The sequence below is a fragment of the Taudactylus pleione genome, unplaced genomic scaffold (assembly GCF_031769625.1).
Source record: "Taudactylus pleione unplaced genomic scaffold, aTauple2 ptg000757l, whole genome shotgun sequence".
In the NCBI taxonomy this organism is placed as follows: Eukaryota; Metazoa; Chordata; class Amphibia; order Anura; family Myobatrachidae; genus Taudactylus; species Taudactylus pleione.
The window spans coordinates 611282-628375 of NW_028285159.1; the positions used below are offsets into that span (position 1 = coordinate 611282).

Genomic DNA, 17094 nt, shown 5'->3' on the forward strand with positions numbered 1-17094 from the left:
AAGAATGTCAATGTAATTACTTCATTATATAGTATTCATTTACTTTATATAGAGCTTGTAGCAGAAAATATACCAGAACTTCGTACTGTATACCTCTGATTATCCACAATTGCAAACAGATTGTTACAAAAATTGTTAAAGTGTAGTATAGTGGTAAAAGCACAACACAAATAATGGCAGTGTAATAATTAAAGGAGACACTTAAGTGTAGTGCTCTATGGGACTAATGCAGAATTGAATGAACAATTACAGGGTGATACAGAGCCTACTTTTACAGGTGAATGGTAGCAGGGTGTTCACACAAAGGCTAAGATTATCCATTGCATGTCCATGGAATTACAGGCATGTGTAATGTTTTCAGATGGATCTAGTATAGGTCTGGTGCAAGTATGCTCTAATAATGGTGATGGCTATGATTCCAGCCTTATGAGTAGGGGACATCCGAGAGAGATTCATACTGCTCTGCATAAGGGTAAATATGGGTATTTAATTCTGCGTACGCCATCCAGGAGAAATTATGACAACTTGTGTTCAATTCTCCATCGGCCCTTAAACCTTTAGTGATTTTGAAAACCAGTAATTTAATAACCATTTCCTTCCTTGTGTTTTATAGATATTCTATAGATGGGATCTCTGGAGAAGAAAGTGAAACCCGTCCTGTGGGGATGATCATAGAGAACAGTGACATCATCATTCTAACACCTCAGATTCTTGTCAACTGTCTTAATAATGGCTCTGTGCCCTCTCTTTCCATCTTTACCTTGATGATTTTTGATGAATGTCACAATACAATAGGGAACCATCCCTACAACGTATTAATGCTTGCCTACATGGATCTGAAGCTGGGCTACGCAAGCCAAAAACTACCTCAGGTAATCTAAGATAGTAAATAGGGAGCTCATGATGAAGTCCTTCCAAAGTAAGACCACTGATTTCAAAGTTTTTAGAATTGCCTGACAATCTTTGCTGTGGTGCTTGTATATTATGTTATTCCTGTTTGTACGTATATCTTTGATCTGCAATTATTTAAACATACCCAGTAGGTGAAACAAATAGAACTATTTTAAGCAACAATGTAAAATGTATCGATCGATTACACATGGAGGCAAATATTTTGTGGGCTGAACAAAGAGCAACCTACTAATTTACTAGAAACCAGTGACATCACAAGCAATAGATCACTTATTTATGAAGGTATGCAGTCAGGAAGCCGACGGTCGAAATGTCATATCCCGGCAAGGGACTAATGATAGGCGTTGAAACCCCGACGCCTATCATTGGCCCTACGCTGCGAGACCGATGCCCGGCATACCGAATGAAGGGAAGCTGGGCGGCGGCAGCTGACAGCCGCGGTGGGGGGGGGGAGGGTTAGGGGCTCCTGGCGGACACTCAGGGTTAGGCACCCCCCGGGAGGGGTTAGGGCTCGGCTAACAGAAGGGGGGGTTAGGGCTAGGCACCCCAGGGGGAGGTTAGGTTTAGGCATCCCCCCTCCCACACACACACACAGGAGGGTTAGGTTGCTGGGAGGGCGGGTTAGGTTTAGGCACCTCCGGGGGGAGGCTAGGGTTAGGCACTTGGGGAGGTTAGGGTTAGACACCCCTAAAGGAGGGTTAGGGTTAGGGGGGGGAAGGTTTAGGGATAGATGAGATACTTACCGTGTCGGGATCTAGTCCTGTCGAGCTTCCGACGTCGATATTACATCCGCTGGGCTCACGTCCGGGGGATTTCATACCGATCCCTTTATGATGTATGGGTTTCAAGCAAACTGACAAAGTACATTCACATCAATATTAGTAATTTCTGAACTGACTCCATTGTGTGTATACACCAGGTGTTGCTATGATTGTTTGTTGTTGTTTTTTTTTCAATCTCTTTATTTATAACACCAACAAGAGGAAAAGCATACAGTATAGAAAAAGCCATACTTATAGGCAGGAACAATACAAACCATATACATATCAGCACAATCAACAGAAGACACACAGTTGAGCAGCCAAAGTAATAACAGAAATAACAACAATATATTGGAAACTGACTGCTGAAAACAATGTTGGTGGATGTTAGTTGTTTGGGGTTATTGTGTTGTGTGCATATGCTTAAGTTTATAATTATTATAGGAGGTAGTCGGGGGAGGGAAAGGACAATGGGGAGGGAGGTGGGGGACATTCCCAAAGTCTCCAGCGGCCTGCCAAACAGGAGTCCAAAAAAGAACTAAAGGGATAAAGGAAATAAACAGTGTCAACAATATTAAGAACATTAAGGGAGTGGGGAGTTTCAGAAGGAGTACCAAGGTTCCCTGTCCCAGTGAAATTTATGGATTTTGTTGTGAAGCAAACTAGTAATATATTCTATCATTGCTATGTGTCAGACACAGGCTAGGTGAGCATCACAGTTTGGTTGGCCTGGCACTAGCTATTTGTGAGTGGGCCGCAGTACAAACGTGTTGTACTAGCTTGTCATGGGGACGGCTAAGAGTCTTAATTAGGTAGCACATGAGCTTAATAAGGGGGTACAGTGACACCAAAAAGACACCCAAGGAGGGTCAGAACTCTCCTTCAGAATGCAGATACTAAGGGACAATTCTTCCATACATGAACATAAGTACCAGCATGAGCACACTGTCTCCAACATAAGGTGGAAGAGCTAGGATACATCTAGTGCAATTAAGTACCATCCCATGTAAACCTTAAATGTGTTTTCCAACAATTAAATGTTAATAGAGGACTTTGCGATTCTTTGCCTAGCGACCACTCCTCCGGATGAAGAGATTTATGCAAGTCTCTTTCCCAGGCCACCTCAAAAAAGTTCTGGGTGCCAATCCACGGGGGGCAGGATAAAGGAGGACAATAACTCCCTGACAACCTGCAGAAAAAAATAAATTTCCTTTCAAATTATGTATGTATGGAGGTTTGAGTGTAAGACTGTATGAAACCCTTTAATTGAAGGAACTGAAAGTGAAGGGTTGGGGATACATGATATTTATTGCAAAAATCAAAAAAAGAGCTTGGAGCAAAATCACACATCTACCCCCGTAACACAGATTAAAAAACAATTGTACACCGGATTTATTAACAGCCCCACTTGTTAGTTTCAATAATATAAGCATTAATATTTGTGCACTGCGATGTAACATATAGATGATCCCCACAAGTAAGGAGCTGAGAAAATGAGAGCTTGTGCAATTAAGTGGGCTGCAATCTACTGTCCCCAGTTTGCCAGCGGGCATTGGACTGGGGATGAGAGTTGCAGCACCACAAGCACATTAGAAAATAGATCAGTACAGCATCTGCTGTCAGGGCTCTCCCTTTGATTGTGTCCTGTTGCACGATTCAGCGCAGGGCAGTCCCAAAGGGGAGTCACTGATGAGAGTGCCGATTAGTGAAGAAAAAGACAAGGTACCTGAGATAAAGTTCCCAGTGGAGCAAGGTCAGCGGTGCTGGGAGTTCACTGTGCGCACAAGAATACCCCCTAGGAGATACAAAAAGTGAAAAAGGCAATTGTAATAATATGAAGGTAGAGGTGAGGAAACTTGGTACTCGAGGGAAAGCATAAGGAGAAGGGGCAAAAACAGGGGGAATGCCTAGCGGGGAGCCTAAGGAGAACTTTAGAAAAGTAACATTAGGGAAGCACAAGGGCTATAGAGAAAGTAGGTCCTTGGATGGGAGTGCTGCAATCAAACTATCAAACCATATGAAAATAGAAAGGACCAGAGAAATAAAACAAAAAAACATAATCCACATAAATAACTTAAAAGGTAGAGCCAGTAGAAAATAAAAAAAAAGAAAGAACATCACACAATAGAGAAGATCCTACATGTTACGAAACATTTAATCAATATTAAGGCCTAAGTTTAAAACCTCTTCTACAATAAATTACAATTGCAAACCAGACTTGGAACCAGGAACCAAACATATGGAAAATCCATGAGCAACTGTTCACTGTTTGATGGACCATGAAGACCCGACTGACAGGGGTATGAAGAAAGAGTGGAATGTGTTCTTTTAAGTCGGTGGAGAAATTCCCTCATCCAGTGTCTTGATCATGGTTGGCCGGCCACCAACATCGACTATGAGCTGGAAAGCCCCATGTACAATTGTATCTATTGTCCCTGAGCGTGCGAGTCACATCGTGGAGATCTCATCGTCTGGCAGTCATGGATGGAGCAAGGTCTTGGTAAATTTGTATTTTGGAGCCCTTATTTAAAACATAAGGAGAGTTCCGCTAGTCGCTGTCACCAAGGCTTCAATTTTAAAAGAGAGGAACTTCAGAACTACGTCACGTGGCGGTTCTGACTCTTTAGTTTTGGGCCGAACTGCTCTATGTACTTGTTCAAATTGAATTTGCTGAGAGTCTACACTCCAAACCAAAAACAAGAACAGCCTAATCGGATACTGTTCAAAGGCAAATGGTTCACCGATTCCAGAATATTACGGACAGAGATTATTTTAACGTCTCAATTTTATAAATCTTTTACCTTCTCTCAAAGAAATTAATTCTCTCTATAAAGACAGCCATTATTGTGAGAAATCACTGTGTTTTTGGAGATGGCAGACATTTTGGTTGTATACTTTTGGATGGCAGCTGCAAATCTGAAGAGAAGGAATTCTTAATTTCCACAATGAGTGCTCGCAAGGTGCTAATATCCACTTTTGTTCAGGGAGTTGTAAGAGGGTGGTTGTTCATCTCTGAGAAGTGGTAGGAGGAGAAGGCAGAGAAGAGGCAGACTTTTCCTGTCTGGTGAAGTGATAATTGATTCCCCCAGAAGTTGTTTTGCGGCCTTTACTGGCTGATTTATGCATCTTGAATATTTTAACACTATGCAGAGAACTTGAGTGTATTCTAAAAAAAACTGGGTGGGTATGAAGTGGGTAACTTCACAGGTAACAAACTATAATTATAGCTCCCAGCTTGCAGATGAAAACCAATGTAGGGAAACAGGAACAGAGAGGTAATTCTGTGAAGAAAAGCTGGCTAATGGTGGAGGTTGGAGACTCAGCACAAACAGTAAGCAGCAGGAAAACTGGTGCAGCCAGGATTATCAAATGGGAGCAATGAGGAAGCCCTCACACTGACAGATGAGGAGTGTGTATAAATGAAAACAGTGTCCAAAGTGGCATCTGCCTAAGGAGGACTGGAGTACCTGGTGCCCTGCAGGAAGCTGTGGTGTATGGAGTATAGTGAGAAGCCAAAGGGTGCAGGGAGCACAGAGGTGGAAAACCAAGTCTCTACAGCAGGGGTGGGGAACCTAAGGCCCCCGGAATAATTTGGTCTGGCCCTCTGAGCTTTTTTCTGCTAGCCTCATCTGGCTAGCAGTTTGTCTAGACTGGCACCCTGCAGCCAGAATCTATGCAGCAGTGCCGCCTGGAGCGTCCTTGGGATGGTTCAGACGGTCACACCGCTGCCCTTACAGCTCCCCGGAGCATCCAGAGGATACTCCGGGCATTGCTGTAATCACAAGCTGTTGTGGCCCCACCCAGAGTGACATCACACGGAGGTGTTGTGGCCTGCACCAGCCCCGCAAATAATGTTATAGATATCAAAATGGCCCTTGGCAGAAAAAAGGTTCCCCACCCTTGCTCTACAGGATGAGATGGGAGAAACAGTACCTGGCAGCCAGTGAGCAGGAGCTGCCGAAGAGTCCTGTCACCTGAAGCGGGGAGCCACCATTAGGACGAGGCCGCAGGAGCAAATGAGGCACAGCAAGCAAGGAAATCCAGGAGCGGCAAGACATTGCTGGTGATGGTGTATCTGTGGAAATGAGAACTGGCCGAGGCAGAAGCCATGGAGTTAGAGCAACCAGAGGGTCCCGTCACCAAACTGGGGGAGCAGCACTAGGACAAGATCACTGGAGAAGGCGAGTTACAACCAGCAGCGAGGTACGGGAACTGTGGGACGTTGCTGGAGATGGTGCCCCCATGAGAACAGAGGCAGGCTGAGGCACTGCATTCAGGTCACATAGACCTGGACTGGCTTCACGGAGTGTCAAAGACTTGCGGATAGTGCAGCGGGCACCCCACTCAGCATTGACACTGCCAGAGGAGAGCCCCTACATCGAGGGGTGGAAAAACCACCTAGAAATTCCATTATGCAATTCTGTAGCCATTCCCCACTGCGCCCCCAGTACCGGGTAATATGCCCAGCTACGCCCCCTATGCAGTGCAACGCCCCCTTGCTTGGCCGACCTGGCTGCCAGAATGTCGGCAAGCATGGGTTTAACATTGAGGGGCACAGTGGAAAAGAGGCATATGCCACATCTACATTTAGAATTGTTTCTGCATCAAGTAGCTTCTGCTGTCTAGTGTCTACTCCAATTACTTCTAACTTAGTGGAATGTGCCTATTTCTCACCAACAGCAAAATAAAAATCCCTGGTATTTATATTTCAAGTCATACCTATATGAAAAGGGGCCCATGCCACTTGGTCTGCTAGCGGTTGAATTTGATTGCTCTGATAGGCTATTTTTGAATTTTTCAGTGCTTGTAACAAACTGTTTACATTGTTTTCAAGATGGAGGTTAATGTTTTAAATGAGAAAATACCAAATGAACTATTAACTAATTAGTGAGTGGACAACATTCTGTATATATTAAATATTCTAACAATTACAAGTGTGGAACCCTGTGAGGGGCTAGTCTACAGAAAACTTGGGGTATGCCTTCTAACCTTGGAGAGTGTATTTTGCTTATCAAACACCCAAATGGATGAGAAATAAAAGCTGCACATTTCCATGACATACAGAGTCTCATGCAGTTTATACCACTTCTCTCATGCAGTTTACACCACTTGTTTATGTTCCATTTTATCAATCCTTAACACTCATTACCCATTGATTTAAATAAATTTAAATACTTAGTACTGTTGATCTATATTAGTGTTTGTGTATTATTTCATTATTCACAATAATCCATCAGGTACATTATTAAATGTTACCATCCTAATTGAAAAATCTGAATAAACAAGGAACCAGTAGATTGTTTATGATTTATTCAATAATTAAATAGGGGGAGATTCAATTAGCCCTGTTAACTTAATGGGCGCTAATTGGTTGCCGACCCCATATTATCGGAGATTACTTTTTGGGTCTTCTGAGACCTGAAAAGAAAACTGTGTTAACGCACAAATCCGTGACCCTTTTAAAGCCTGATAACTGAATGTGAACACAGGTTAACAAAGGTATCGGGGGGGAAAAAGGAAGCCTAATTGAATACCCTCCCTTTTTCACCCCCTATAAATTATCAGGGCTAGTTGAATTCTTCCCATAGTGTCTAATAACATGAATTTTAATACAAGATTTGATAATACTGTAGCAGCAACATACTTGTCGACTTTTGAGTTCTCCTCTCTGAGAGTAAGCCCGGAGAGGAGATGCTGCGGACAGGTTTGGGGGCGTACGGTAAACGTCATTAAGCTAAATGACACAGTTCTCATAATTTTAGCCCCGCCCCCTCCCTACGGACATGCAAATTTCTTATAAAATCTCCCCATCCTGCCCACTTCACTAGGAAGTGGGCAGGATGTGGGAGATTTGCCTACTCTTTTGGCGGTGTGGGGAGAAAATTGAATTAGGCACCAACTTTCCAGAGGAAACTTATTTTCCTATAATTTATCCTGTAAAAAAGTAATTTGGTGGCATGGGCTTCTTCTCCACTGAGCCCCTCAATTCCTTAGTTTGATCTGGTGAGGCCTATTGACTAAAAATGTTAAAATCCAGTTGCACATCAGCATACTGATTCCAATTTCCATAATTTAACTAAGTCGCCAGTGAGTCTGTCTACGCACCACGACACCCGCTCAGCCGCAAGTGTAGATGTGGCTGACTTGTATTGTTCTGAATCACACATTGTTGCTCATGATTACATTTGCTCTGCTACAGAGAATGCACAGTGTGAAATATCAGAAGACCTGTAAGGCAAACTTGCATGCAACTCTGGATCAGCCCCTGAATGTCTAACAGCTGTAGCTCTGTTACGGTATGGGATTTGTTTTACATATATTTTTTTAGTGTTATTAGCATTTTTTTATATGAGACAACATGCATATTTGGATTATTGGTCATCAAATAGAACAATACTATTTAGAAGACACTTAAGTAATCAAGAACTTTCACCTTTTGTAAGATGTCCATAAATGGATTCTAATTTTATTTTTGTTTTGTATACAGATAATTGGTTTAACAGCCTCAGTGGGCATTGGGAAGTCACAGAATAGAATGGATGCTGTGCTGCATATCCGTAAACTGTGTGCTAGTTTGGACATTGAAGTCATAGCTACTGTCAAACAAAACGTGGAGGAGTTGCAGAAAGTTGTCTGCAAACCGGAGAAAAGTAAGGCCGTAACGTCAGTTATTTAGTCTTCTCGTTTGTCATAGAGGCATTTTCAATTGCAGGTGAAATTTTAAAAAACCTTGTGGCGTGTTTTTTTTTTCCCCCCGCAGCCATGAGGTTTTTCCTATTCAATTGCCTGCGAGAAAATCAGGTGCGGTAATTTCTATAGAAATTAATACAGCTGTTTTCTAGCAGCTTCAAAGCAAGTTAAATTTTTCCTAAAATCGTTATTTTAAGGAAAAAATGTCAGAACTTGCTTCATAGTCCCTAAGACACCTCCCCTTAATGACAAATTAAGCGATTTTTTTGTTATTTTATGCACCACAGATTTAATTACAGCAATTATTTTTTGTTTAAATAAATACTTTATCCTAAACTGAGCCCTAAATCATCTATTTTCTACTTTTTTTTTGTTTGTTTTTTTGTAATAAAACAAAAATGTTTGCTTTTTATAATTTTTTTACTTAGAATGCACAAATCAACTATTTAATGCATTTTTTAATAAAGACAATATATTTTTCTTTGACACAGTAATAACCATGGCCCTCATTCAGAGCCACTCGCTAGCGATGTTCGCACATCTGCCCATGCGTACGGTTTTTAGTACGCATGCGCGAACCAGTCAGTGCGGCCGAAAATCGTTGGTACGCAATATAGCGAGGGCCTGCTATTTTGAGTGACAGAATGAGGCGTATGTGGGTGGTAACAGGGGAAGGTGCTTGAAAACGGGGAGTGGAGATCCGAACGCAGGCGTGCTTAAAGGTCAAAACGGGCGTTTTAAGGGAGTGCATAATTAATCCAGCAGCGTCATTGACCACGTCACTTGGTTTTTTTTAACTCAGAACTGCTCGCAAAATAGCGGTTGAAAACACCAACCACAAGAATAGCGAGCAGTTCATACGCTGTACGATGTACTCGATTAATCTAATAAATAGCGGACATGACGTATGGTGCGTGCGGCCAGGGGGCGTTTTTATCAAAAAAACGAGCGTATGTTTTGCTCGCTCGTTCAGACTTAGAGGTGTGAACAGACTGCAATTTGCGAACGGATCATTTGAATAGCCACCCCTTGTTTTTGAACGAACGACCACAAATAGCGAACGGCTCTGAATCAGGCCCCATATTTTTTAGGGGATAGGCTGTTCCATTTTTTTTTTTTAATTTTCCACTGGGATTTGCGCAAAAAGAAAAAAATCCCACTGATTTTTTTTCTATTGGATACCACGGGTATCAGGAGCATGCCTACCCATGGTAATATAAAGTTGGTTGCAATACCCGCATACATTTTTGCAACCAATTGAATACGCCCCATAGAGTGGCACATTTACTTAATCTTAAAGTTAGGATCACATCTGTTAAGCACATCTATAAAGGGAGTTCATGACTTTAACAACCACTGAAATTCAGACATGTTTGTTTCTCGTTATTGCAGTTATTCTTGAAACAGGCCGTCGTGAGAGTGATCCATTTGCTGACATTATGTCAGAAATCATGGCTGAAACTGAGCAGATGGCAAAACTAGTGTATCCACCTATTGGTAAGAAACAAAGACTATAGCATGCATCAGTCATGCAGCTGTCGGAGTATCCACCAAACAAAGTGAAACAATAAAAAGACACATTATTTAACTACTTTAACACACCGAATGGGTATGCTGTTTAGTATCATAAATGTCCAGTAGTTATTCAGGGTGATCATTACCATACAGAAAATCAAATATACAAATGATCCCTGAAAACCTCTACTAATCAAATTATAACCACCATAAGATGAGGTATCGGCATCCACTGAATCTCGTCGTAGCGCACCTGATAGTAGGGATGAGCGGGTCAGATTTACTCGGTTCTCAAAACTTTTTTTTATTGGCTATTGGCTATCACGTGTTTTGGATAGCCAATTAAATAAACTAATCCGAACTTGCGGTAAAGTGGCAATAAGAACCGAGTAAATCTGAACCCGCTCATCCCTACCTGAACGGTATAATTAGTAGGTTGAAAAATAGCTACATTTTATATAGCATTTAAGTATATAATAATGCAACCAGTGGTTTCATTCCTCAAACAGTGCGGCCATCATAAAGTCGGCCGTCTTGGATGCAACTCTAATTTTTTTATTGTAGTCATGTGACATTAAACAGATGCAGAATTTAATAAAAAAAAGCAATAATGTTTTTCATTTTTACATATCTTTATTCAACTCGAGTTAAAGGCTATAGGATCCCTAATCTCCCCTTACCCCCTGGCGTGTTTGTGTGATCCTGTGTTGAGATGTTGAAGTCTCGTGGAGGATGATGCCTAATGATTATTTTATTCAATGTTGTTGTTTCAAGTGTCTAGGTAATTTATATATTGCTTTTTGTTTCACTCCTGCCCTTTACACATATGATTCTTTTGATTCTGATTTTGTTGCCGTCGTATGTATTTACTGATGTTATGTTCTGCAACCTGTCAGTAAAATACAGTGCAACCGGAAAGTATTCACAGTGCGTCACTTTTCCACATTTTGTTATGTTACAGCCTTATTCCAAAATGGAATAAATTCATTCTTGTCCTCAAAATTCTACACACAATACCCCATAATGACAACATGTAAAAAGTTGAGATTTTTGCAAATTTAATAAAATAAAAAAAACTAAGAAATCACATGTACATAAGTATTCACAGCCTTTGCTCAGTACTTTGTTGATGCACTTTTGGCAGCAATTACAGCCTCAAGTCTTTTTGAATATGATGCCACAAGCTTGGCACACCTATCTTTGGGCAGTTTCGCCCATTACTCTTTGCAGCACCTCTCAAGCTCCATCAGGTTGGATGGAAAGCGTCGGTGCACAGCCATTTTCAGATCTCTACAGAGATGTTCAATCGGATTCAAGTCTGGGCTCTGGCTGGGCCACTCAAGGACATTCACAGAGTTGTCCTGAAGCCACTCCTTTGATATCTTGGCTATGTGCTTAGGGTCGTTGTCCTGCTAAAAGATGAACCGTCGCCCCAGTCTGAGGTCAAGAGTGCAGTGGAGCAGGTTTTCATCCAGGATGTCTCTGTACATTGCTGCATTCATCTTTCCCTCTATCCTGACTAGTCTCCCAGTTCCTGCCGCTGAAAAACATCCCCACAGCATGATGCTGCCACCACCATGCTTCACTGTAGGGATGGTATTTGTCTGGTGATGAGTGGTGCCTGGTTTCCTCCAAATAGAACGCCTGGCATTCATGCCAAAGAGTTCAATCTTTGTCTCTCATGGTCTGAGAGTCCTTCAGGTGCATTTTGGCAAACTCCAGGCGGGCTGCCATGTGCTTTTTACTAAAGGAGTGGCTTCCGTCTGGCCACTCTACCATACAGGCCTGATTGGTGGATTGCTGCAGAGATGGTTGTCCTTCTGGAAGGTTCTCGTCTCTCCACAGAAAAATGCTGTAGCTTTGACAGAGTGACCATCGGGTTCTTTGTCACCTCCCTGACTAGGGCCCTTCTCCCCCGATCGCTCAGTTTAGACGGACGGCCAACTCTAGGAAGAGTCCCGATGGTTACAAACTTCTTCTATTTATGGATGATGGAGGCCACTGTGCTCATTGGGACCTTCTAAACAGCAGATATTTTTCTGTACCCTTCCCCAGATTTGTGCCTCAAGACAATCCTGTCTCGGAGGTCTACAGACAATTCCTTGGACTTCATGCTTGTTTTGTGCTCTGACATGCACTGTCAAGTGTGGGACCTTATATAGACAGGTGTATGCCTTTCAAAATCATGTCCAATCAACTGAATTTACCACAGGTGGACGCCAATTAAACTGTATGAACATCTCAAGGATGATCAGTGGAAACAGGATGCACCTGAGCTAAATTTTGAGCTTCATGGTAAAGGCTGTGAATACTTATGTACATGTGATTTCTTAGTGGGTTTTTTTTTTTTTTATTAAATTTGCAAAAATCTCAAACTTTTTACACGTTGTCATTATGGGGTATTGTGGGTAGAATTTTGAGGACAAAAATGAATTTATTCCATTTTGACATAAGGCTGTAACATAACAAAATGTGGAAAAAAGTGACTCACTGTGAATACTTTCCAGATGCACTGTACTTTACAAAAAAAAATAAAAAATACTGGATAGGCTAGAATTGCTCATCTTATCTGTGAAGACAGTGGAAGATATAATGTTTCACCTAAGACTAGGCTTACCCTACTATCCCTTTAAACTGGGACACTCATGTATTACACAGGTTCTATGGCTGATTGAAACCAGGTGAAATGCAAGCTTGAGATAAGCCATCCTCAGAACCTGTGTAATTCATGAGTGTTCTGGTTTAAAGGGGTCGTATGGTAAGCCTATTTAAGACGCTCCATTGCCATAGACCACAGGTTCTCGAACTCTGTACTCAAGACTCCAAACAGTGATTGTTTTCCAAGTCTCCTCACAGAATCACAAGTGAAATAATTAGCTCCACCTGTGGATCTTTTAAAATGTGTCAGTGAGTAATGAATCTACATGTGCACCTGCTGGGTTGCCTGGAAAACGTGAACTGTGTGGGGTCCTGAGGACAGAGGGCCTGATTCAGAGCCGCTCGTAAGTGGCCGCTCGCTCGCTCCGAGCGATGTTCGCACATCTGCGCATGCGTATGGGTCGTAATGCGCATGCGCCAACCAGTCATTGCGGTCGGAAATCGTGCGCTCGCAAAACAGCGAGGACCTGCTAATTTGAGTGACAGAATGAGGCATTTGTGGGTGGTAACAGGGGAAGGTGCTTGAAAACGGGGAGCGGAGATCCAAACGCAGGCGTGCTAAACGGTCAAAACGGGCGTTTAATGGGTGTGCATAATTAACAAAGCAGCGTCATCGACCACGGCACTTGGTTGTCTTTTAGCCTGAGCTGCTCGCAGTGATTGCGGGAAGTAAAACCTACCACAAGCACTGCGAGCAGTTCAGACACCTTTCGATGTACTCGATTAATCTAATAAATAGCGGAGATGACGTATGATGCGAACGGCCAGGGGGCGTCTTTACAAAATAGCGAGTGCATGTTTCGTTCGCTCGCTCAGACATAGAGGCGTCTACAGACCGCAATGAGCGAGCGCTCAATTTAAATAGCCGGCCCCTTTTTCTGAACGACCGTTCGCAAATAGCGTCCGGCTCTGAATCAGGCCCAGAGTTTGAGAACCACTGCCATAGACAATTGATTAGCCAAACGGTCCAATTTTCAAATATGTAATAACGGCAACCATTTTTTCTTTCTAGAAACTATGTCAGATATCCAGAACCGGAGTTTTGGAACTCAGAATTATGAGCAGTGGATCATTGGCATTCAAAAGAAATGCCGCATATTACAGCTGGAAGATAAAGTGGAGGAGAGTCGTATCTGTAGTGCCCTGTTTACATACACTGAGCATTTAAGGGTATGCAGCAATCATATCTTTACTTCTTGTAAATCGTTTCATTTTTTAATCTGTGTCCAAGCACTGTTATTCAGTGACATGAAATGTATAAAGATGACTAAACATCAAACATATGCTATAGGTTGCGTCTGAAATGTATTACAAATGAAGCATCCTGGGTTATGCTATAGATAGAGGGTTTCCCAGAGACCCAAAGAAGGTGATGTGGATGCTAAAAAAAAGATGGTAGGGTGCTTACACTATAGCACAAACTTTATTAATAGTGAATTAACTGCTACCCTTAACTTGCAGGTGTACTGTTGGGAAATCCGGCGATATATAAGGAAATTAAGAAAAAATAAGATAGTGTGACAGTAATGCTATTTAGATGCAATTGATGTTAGAAGAATGCATTAAAACTTGCTAGATCATCTCTTAGTATGCCCATAAAGGGGTTAGGTATGAAATCCCAGCTGTCGGGATGCCCCTGGTCAGAATACCGACAGCGGCAACCCGAAGAGCGGTAAGTATTTTTCTATCCCCCTACACCAACCCTCCCCGGTGCCAAAACCTAACCCCCTTCCCCCCCCCCCTCCCCTTATCCAGGGTTTCCCCCAGTTCCCGACTCCTGCTCTGCTCCATCTAATTGCTGCGGTCGCGGGGAGGGGGGGTTTGTATGGTGAGCCAGTCGGCACATGCGCGGCACCTTCTCACTGTATTTTTGCTACATTTTTTGGATTCGCAGTGACCGAGCTTTATCACAAGCTCTTTCCATGCAGGGGATTTCTGTGATATTGCCTAAATTCACAATGCGAATTTAGGTGAAAATATCACACTACAATCTGCATTTCAAATACAGATTGTAGTAAGTAGAGCCCATAGGGAGAGAGAGAGAGGGAAGAAGGGACAGAGGGGGTCATTCAGACCCGTTCGCGAGCAAAGGACGCTCGCAAACGGGTCGATGTTGCCCCACTGCGCATGCGCACGACGGAGGTAGCTCCGTCGTGCACATGCGCGAGACCCGGACTGCGACAGCCAAGCTGTCGCTCCGGGTCTCGCACCAAAGGGGGCGTGCTGTCGATGTTGATTGACAGCACGCCCCCTTTGGTGGGCGTGCCGGGAGCGGGGCGGCCAGACGGAGGCGTTCCCATGGCAACATCACTAGTGATGTCAGTGGGAGTGATTTTAGCTCTGATAGAGCCAAAAGCCAAAATCACTCCAGGGCTTGCGGCAGCGAGACCCTACCGCAGGGTCTCCGTTGCAAGCCCGATGGTCGCGATGGTCTTTGACCATCGCGACCATCATCATGGACGCTCGCTATAGCTGTGGGTGGTCACCCACAGCTATACGAGCGTCCAGGAGGATGCTCCATTTTCATGGAGAAGGGCCCTGATTCAGAGCGAGCTGGTCAGAGCGTCCGGGTCTGAATCAGGCCCAGAGAGCATGCACACACTACCTATTGCAGCATCATGCTTCTGATGGGGGCAGGAACTTCACAGTAATAGGCCCTGCCCCCTACCCATATACCCGCAAATTGCGGCATTATGTCAGCAAGGGGACGGGGCTTCCAACATCATGCCATGGCCCATCAGTGACTGAGGAGATCATTTATCAACGAGTTTTTATCATGCGCAACGAGTTTTAAAACTCGTTGCATATGATAATGGTGGTCCAGCCAATCCGCTTTAGGGCTAGGTAGCTACATTACAAGGCAGCCTACTTGATCTAGATCAAATGTCAAACTCAAAATACCAACCGGGCCGAATATTGAATGTCTAAGAGTGTGTGGACCGCAAGTAAAAAAAAAAAGTCTTATATGCAATTTGGAAAAGTTTATTATTAATAAAAAATTAATGCAATGCCCCTTATGCAATGCCCCCTGTATTAGAGCCCCTTACGCAATGCCCCTTATGCAATGCCCCTTGTATTGGAGCCCATTATGCAGTGCCACTCTAGTTGTGCCCCCTATGCAATGTCCCCATTATAAGAGCTTCTTATGCAGTGCCACTGTAGTTGTGCCCCTCATGCAGTGCCCCCTGTATTAGAGCCCATTATGCAGTGCCCCTTATGCAATGCCACCTCCAGTAGTGCCCATTATGCAGTGCCCCTTATGTAATGCCCTCTAACTAGAGGCTAGCCTTCCCAGTGATGCAGTTCGCGGGTGACGTCCTCTCATTGCGGACGTCACCCGTGAACTGCATCACTGGGAACGCTGGCCTCTGAAGCGATCAGATGCTACTTTAGTCTCTAATAGCCTCAGAGACCAGCGTTCCCAGTTTTAAAAACAGTAAACACTGCCCGATCGGAGCGCAGCAGGGGCTTGGGCCGCATGATATTTGTATTTGGGCCCACACAGTTGGGCTGCATAAAATGTTTATTTGGGCCGTATGCGGCCTGCGGGCCACATGTTTGACATGCCTGATCTAGATCTATGTATAGTCAGTTTTCAGGCAGTGTCATAAGAGGAATTCAGTAGTAGTGCCTGCTTGCTGCTGCTCATCAATCTCAGGGGAAATTCCTGTTTACCGAACACTGGCAAGGTTTCCTTGTGACAGCAGGGAGTAAAGGATTTACAGCAAGCCATCTGGCATATACTAATCCTACATGGAGACAAAGAGTCGGTAATACTGACATACCTCACTCCAGAGGTAGAGGCATCCTAAGGTCCTTCCTCTCTTTCCTTTTATTTGGGTGCCCTCTTGCTAAGCACATACCAGACCTTAAGCTGGGTACACACTAGACGACCGGCAAATCTTGCCGATGGTTGGGACGATTTGCCTTTGCCTCAGACCTTGCAAGATTGCTGGTACACACTAGTAGATTTAATGAACGATGGAAGGATGTGTCGTTCCATCCTTCATTAATATTCACTGCACCGCATGCAATATCTTTAGACTGGCCTGCAGATCTGAAGATGCGATTAACGATGCACGGGAGTGCACTATAGTGCGTACACACTAGACGATGTGGAAAATTTGTCTTTGCAAATCGTCTAAAATAGTCCAATTATTTTGTCTAGTGTGTGCCCAGCTTTACATTAGCACCATACTGTCCTCCTCTCCAGGGGGTGGATGCTCCCATAGCAAGCTATTAAATGTAACTAATTGCGATGTCTGATCAGCTTGTATGGCTTTACAAATTCAAAAAGATTTATTTTCCAAGGAGCTTGGGTAAGTAGTTCTATAGAGAGGTGGTTTGATCCAATGAAGCAGTCGCTCAGTCTAGGACGACTGTGGAGCTCCTTTCATACTCTGCAGTGTCCCTCAGACTAGTAACCTTTTCGTTCCTATGGAAAGGGGATAGCTTAGACTTCTAAAGGGTTAGTTCTCTACTTTCTGTGGGGAGCTGCTGTGTGATAGATATTATGGCTGACCTCCTTAGATCTGGGGGTCCTTTCGTTTCTGGATGA

The 17094-nt window shown here is 43.5% G+C and overlaps 1 protein-coding gene across 2 annotated transcripts in view; it reads left to right on the plus strand.

The window, feature by feature from the left end:
- RIGI (RNA sensor RIG-I) overlaps positions 1-17094 on the plus strand; it is an 83898-nt gene that overhangs the window by 40218 nt on the left and 26586 nt on the right. For both annotated transcript variants that reach the window (XM_088457319.1, XM_088457318.1), the window contains exons 10-13: positions 614-872; positions 8161-8323; positions 9756-9860; positions 13549-13706. In XM_088457319.1, coding sequence (XP_088313445.1) covers positions 614-872; positions 8161-8323; positions 9756-9860; positions 13549-13706 — 685 coding nt within the window. The remainder of the gene's footprint in view (positions 1-613; positions 873-8160; positions 8324-9755; positions 9861-13548; positions 13707-17094) is intronic.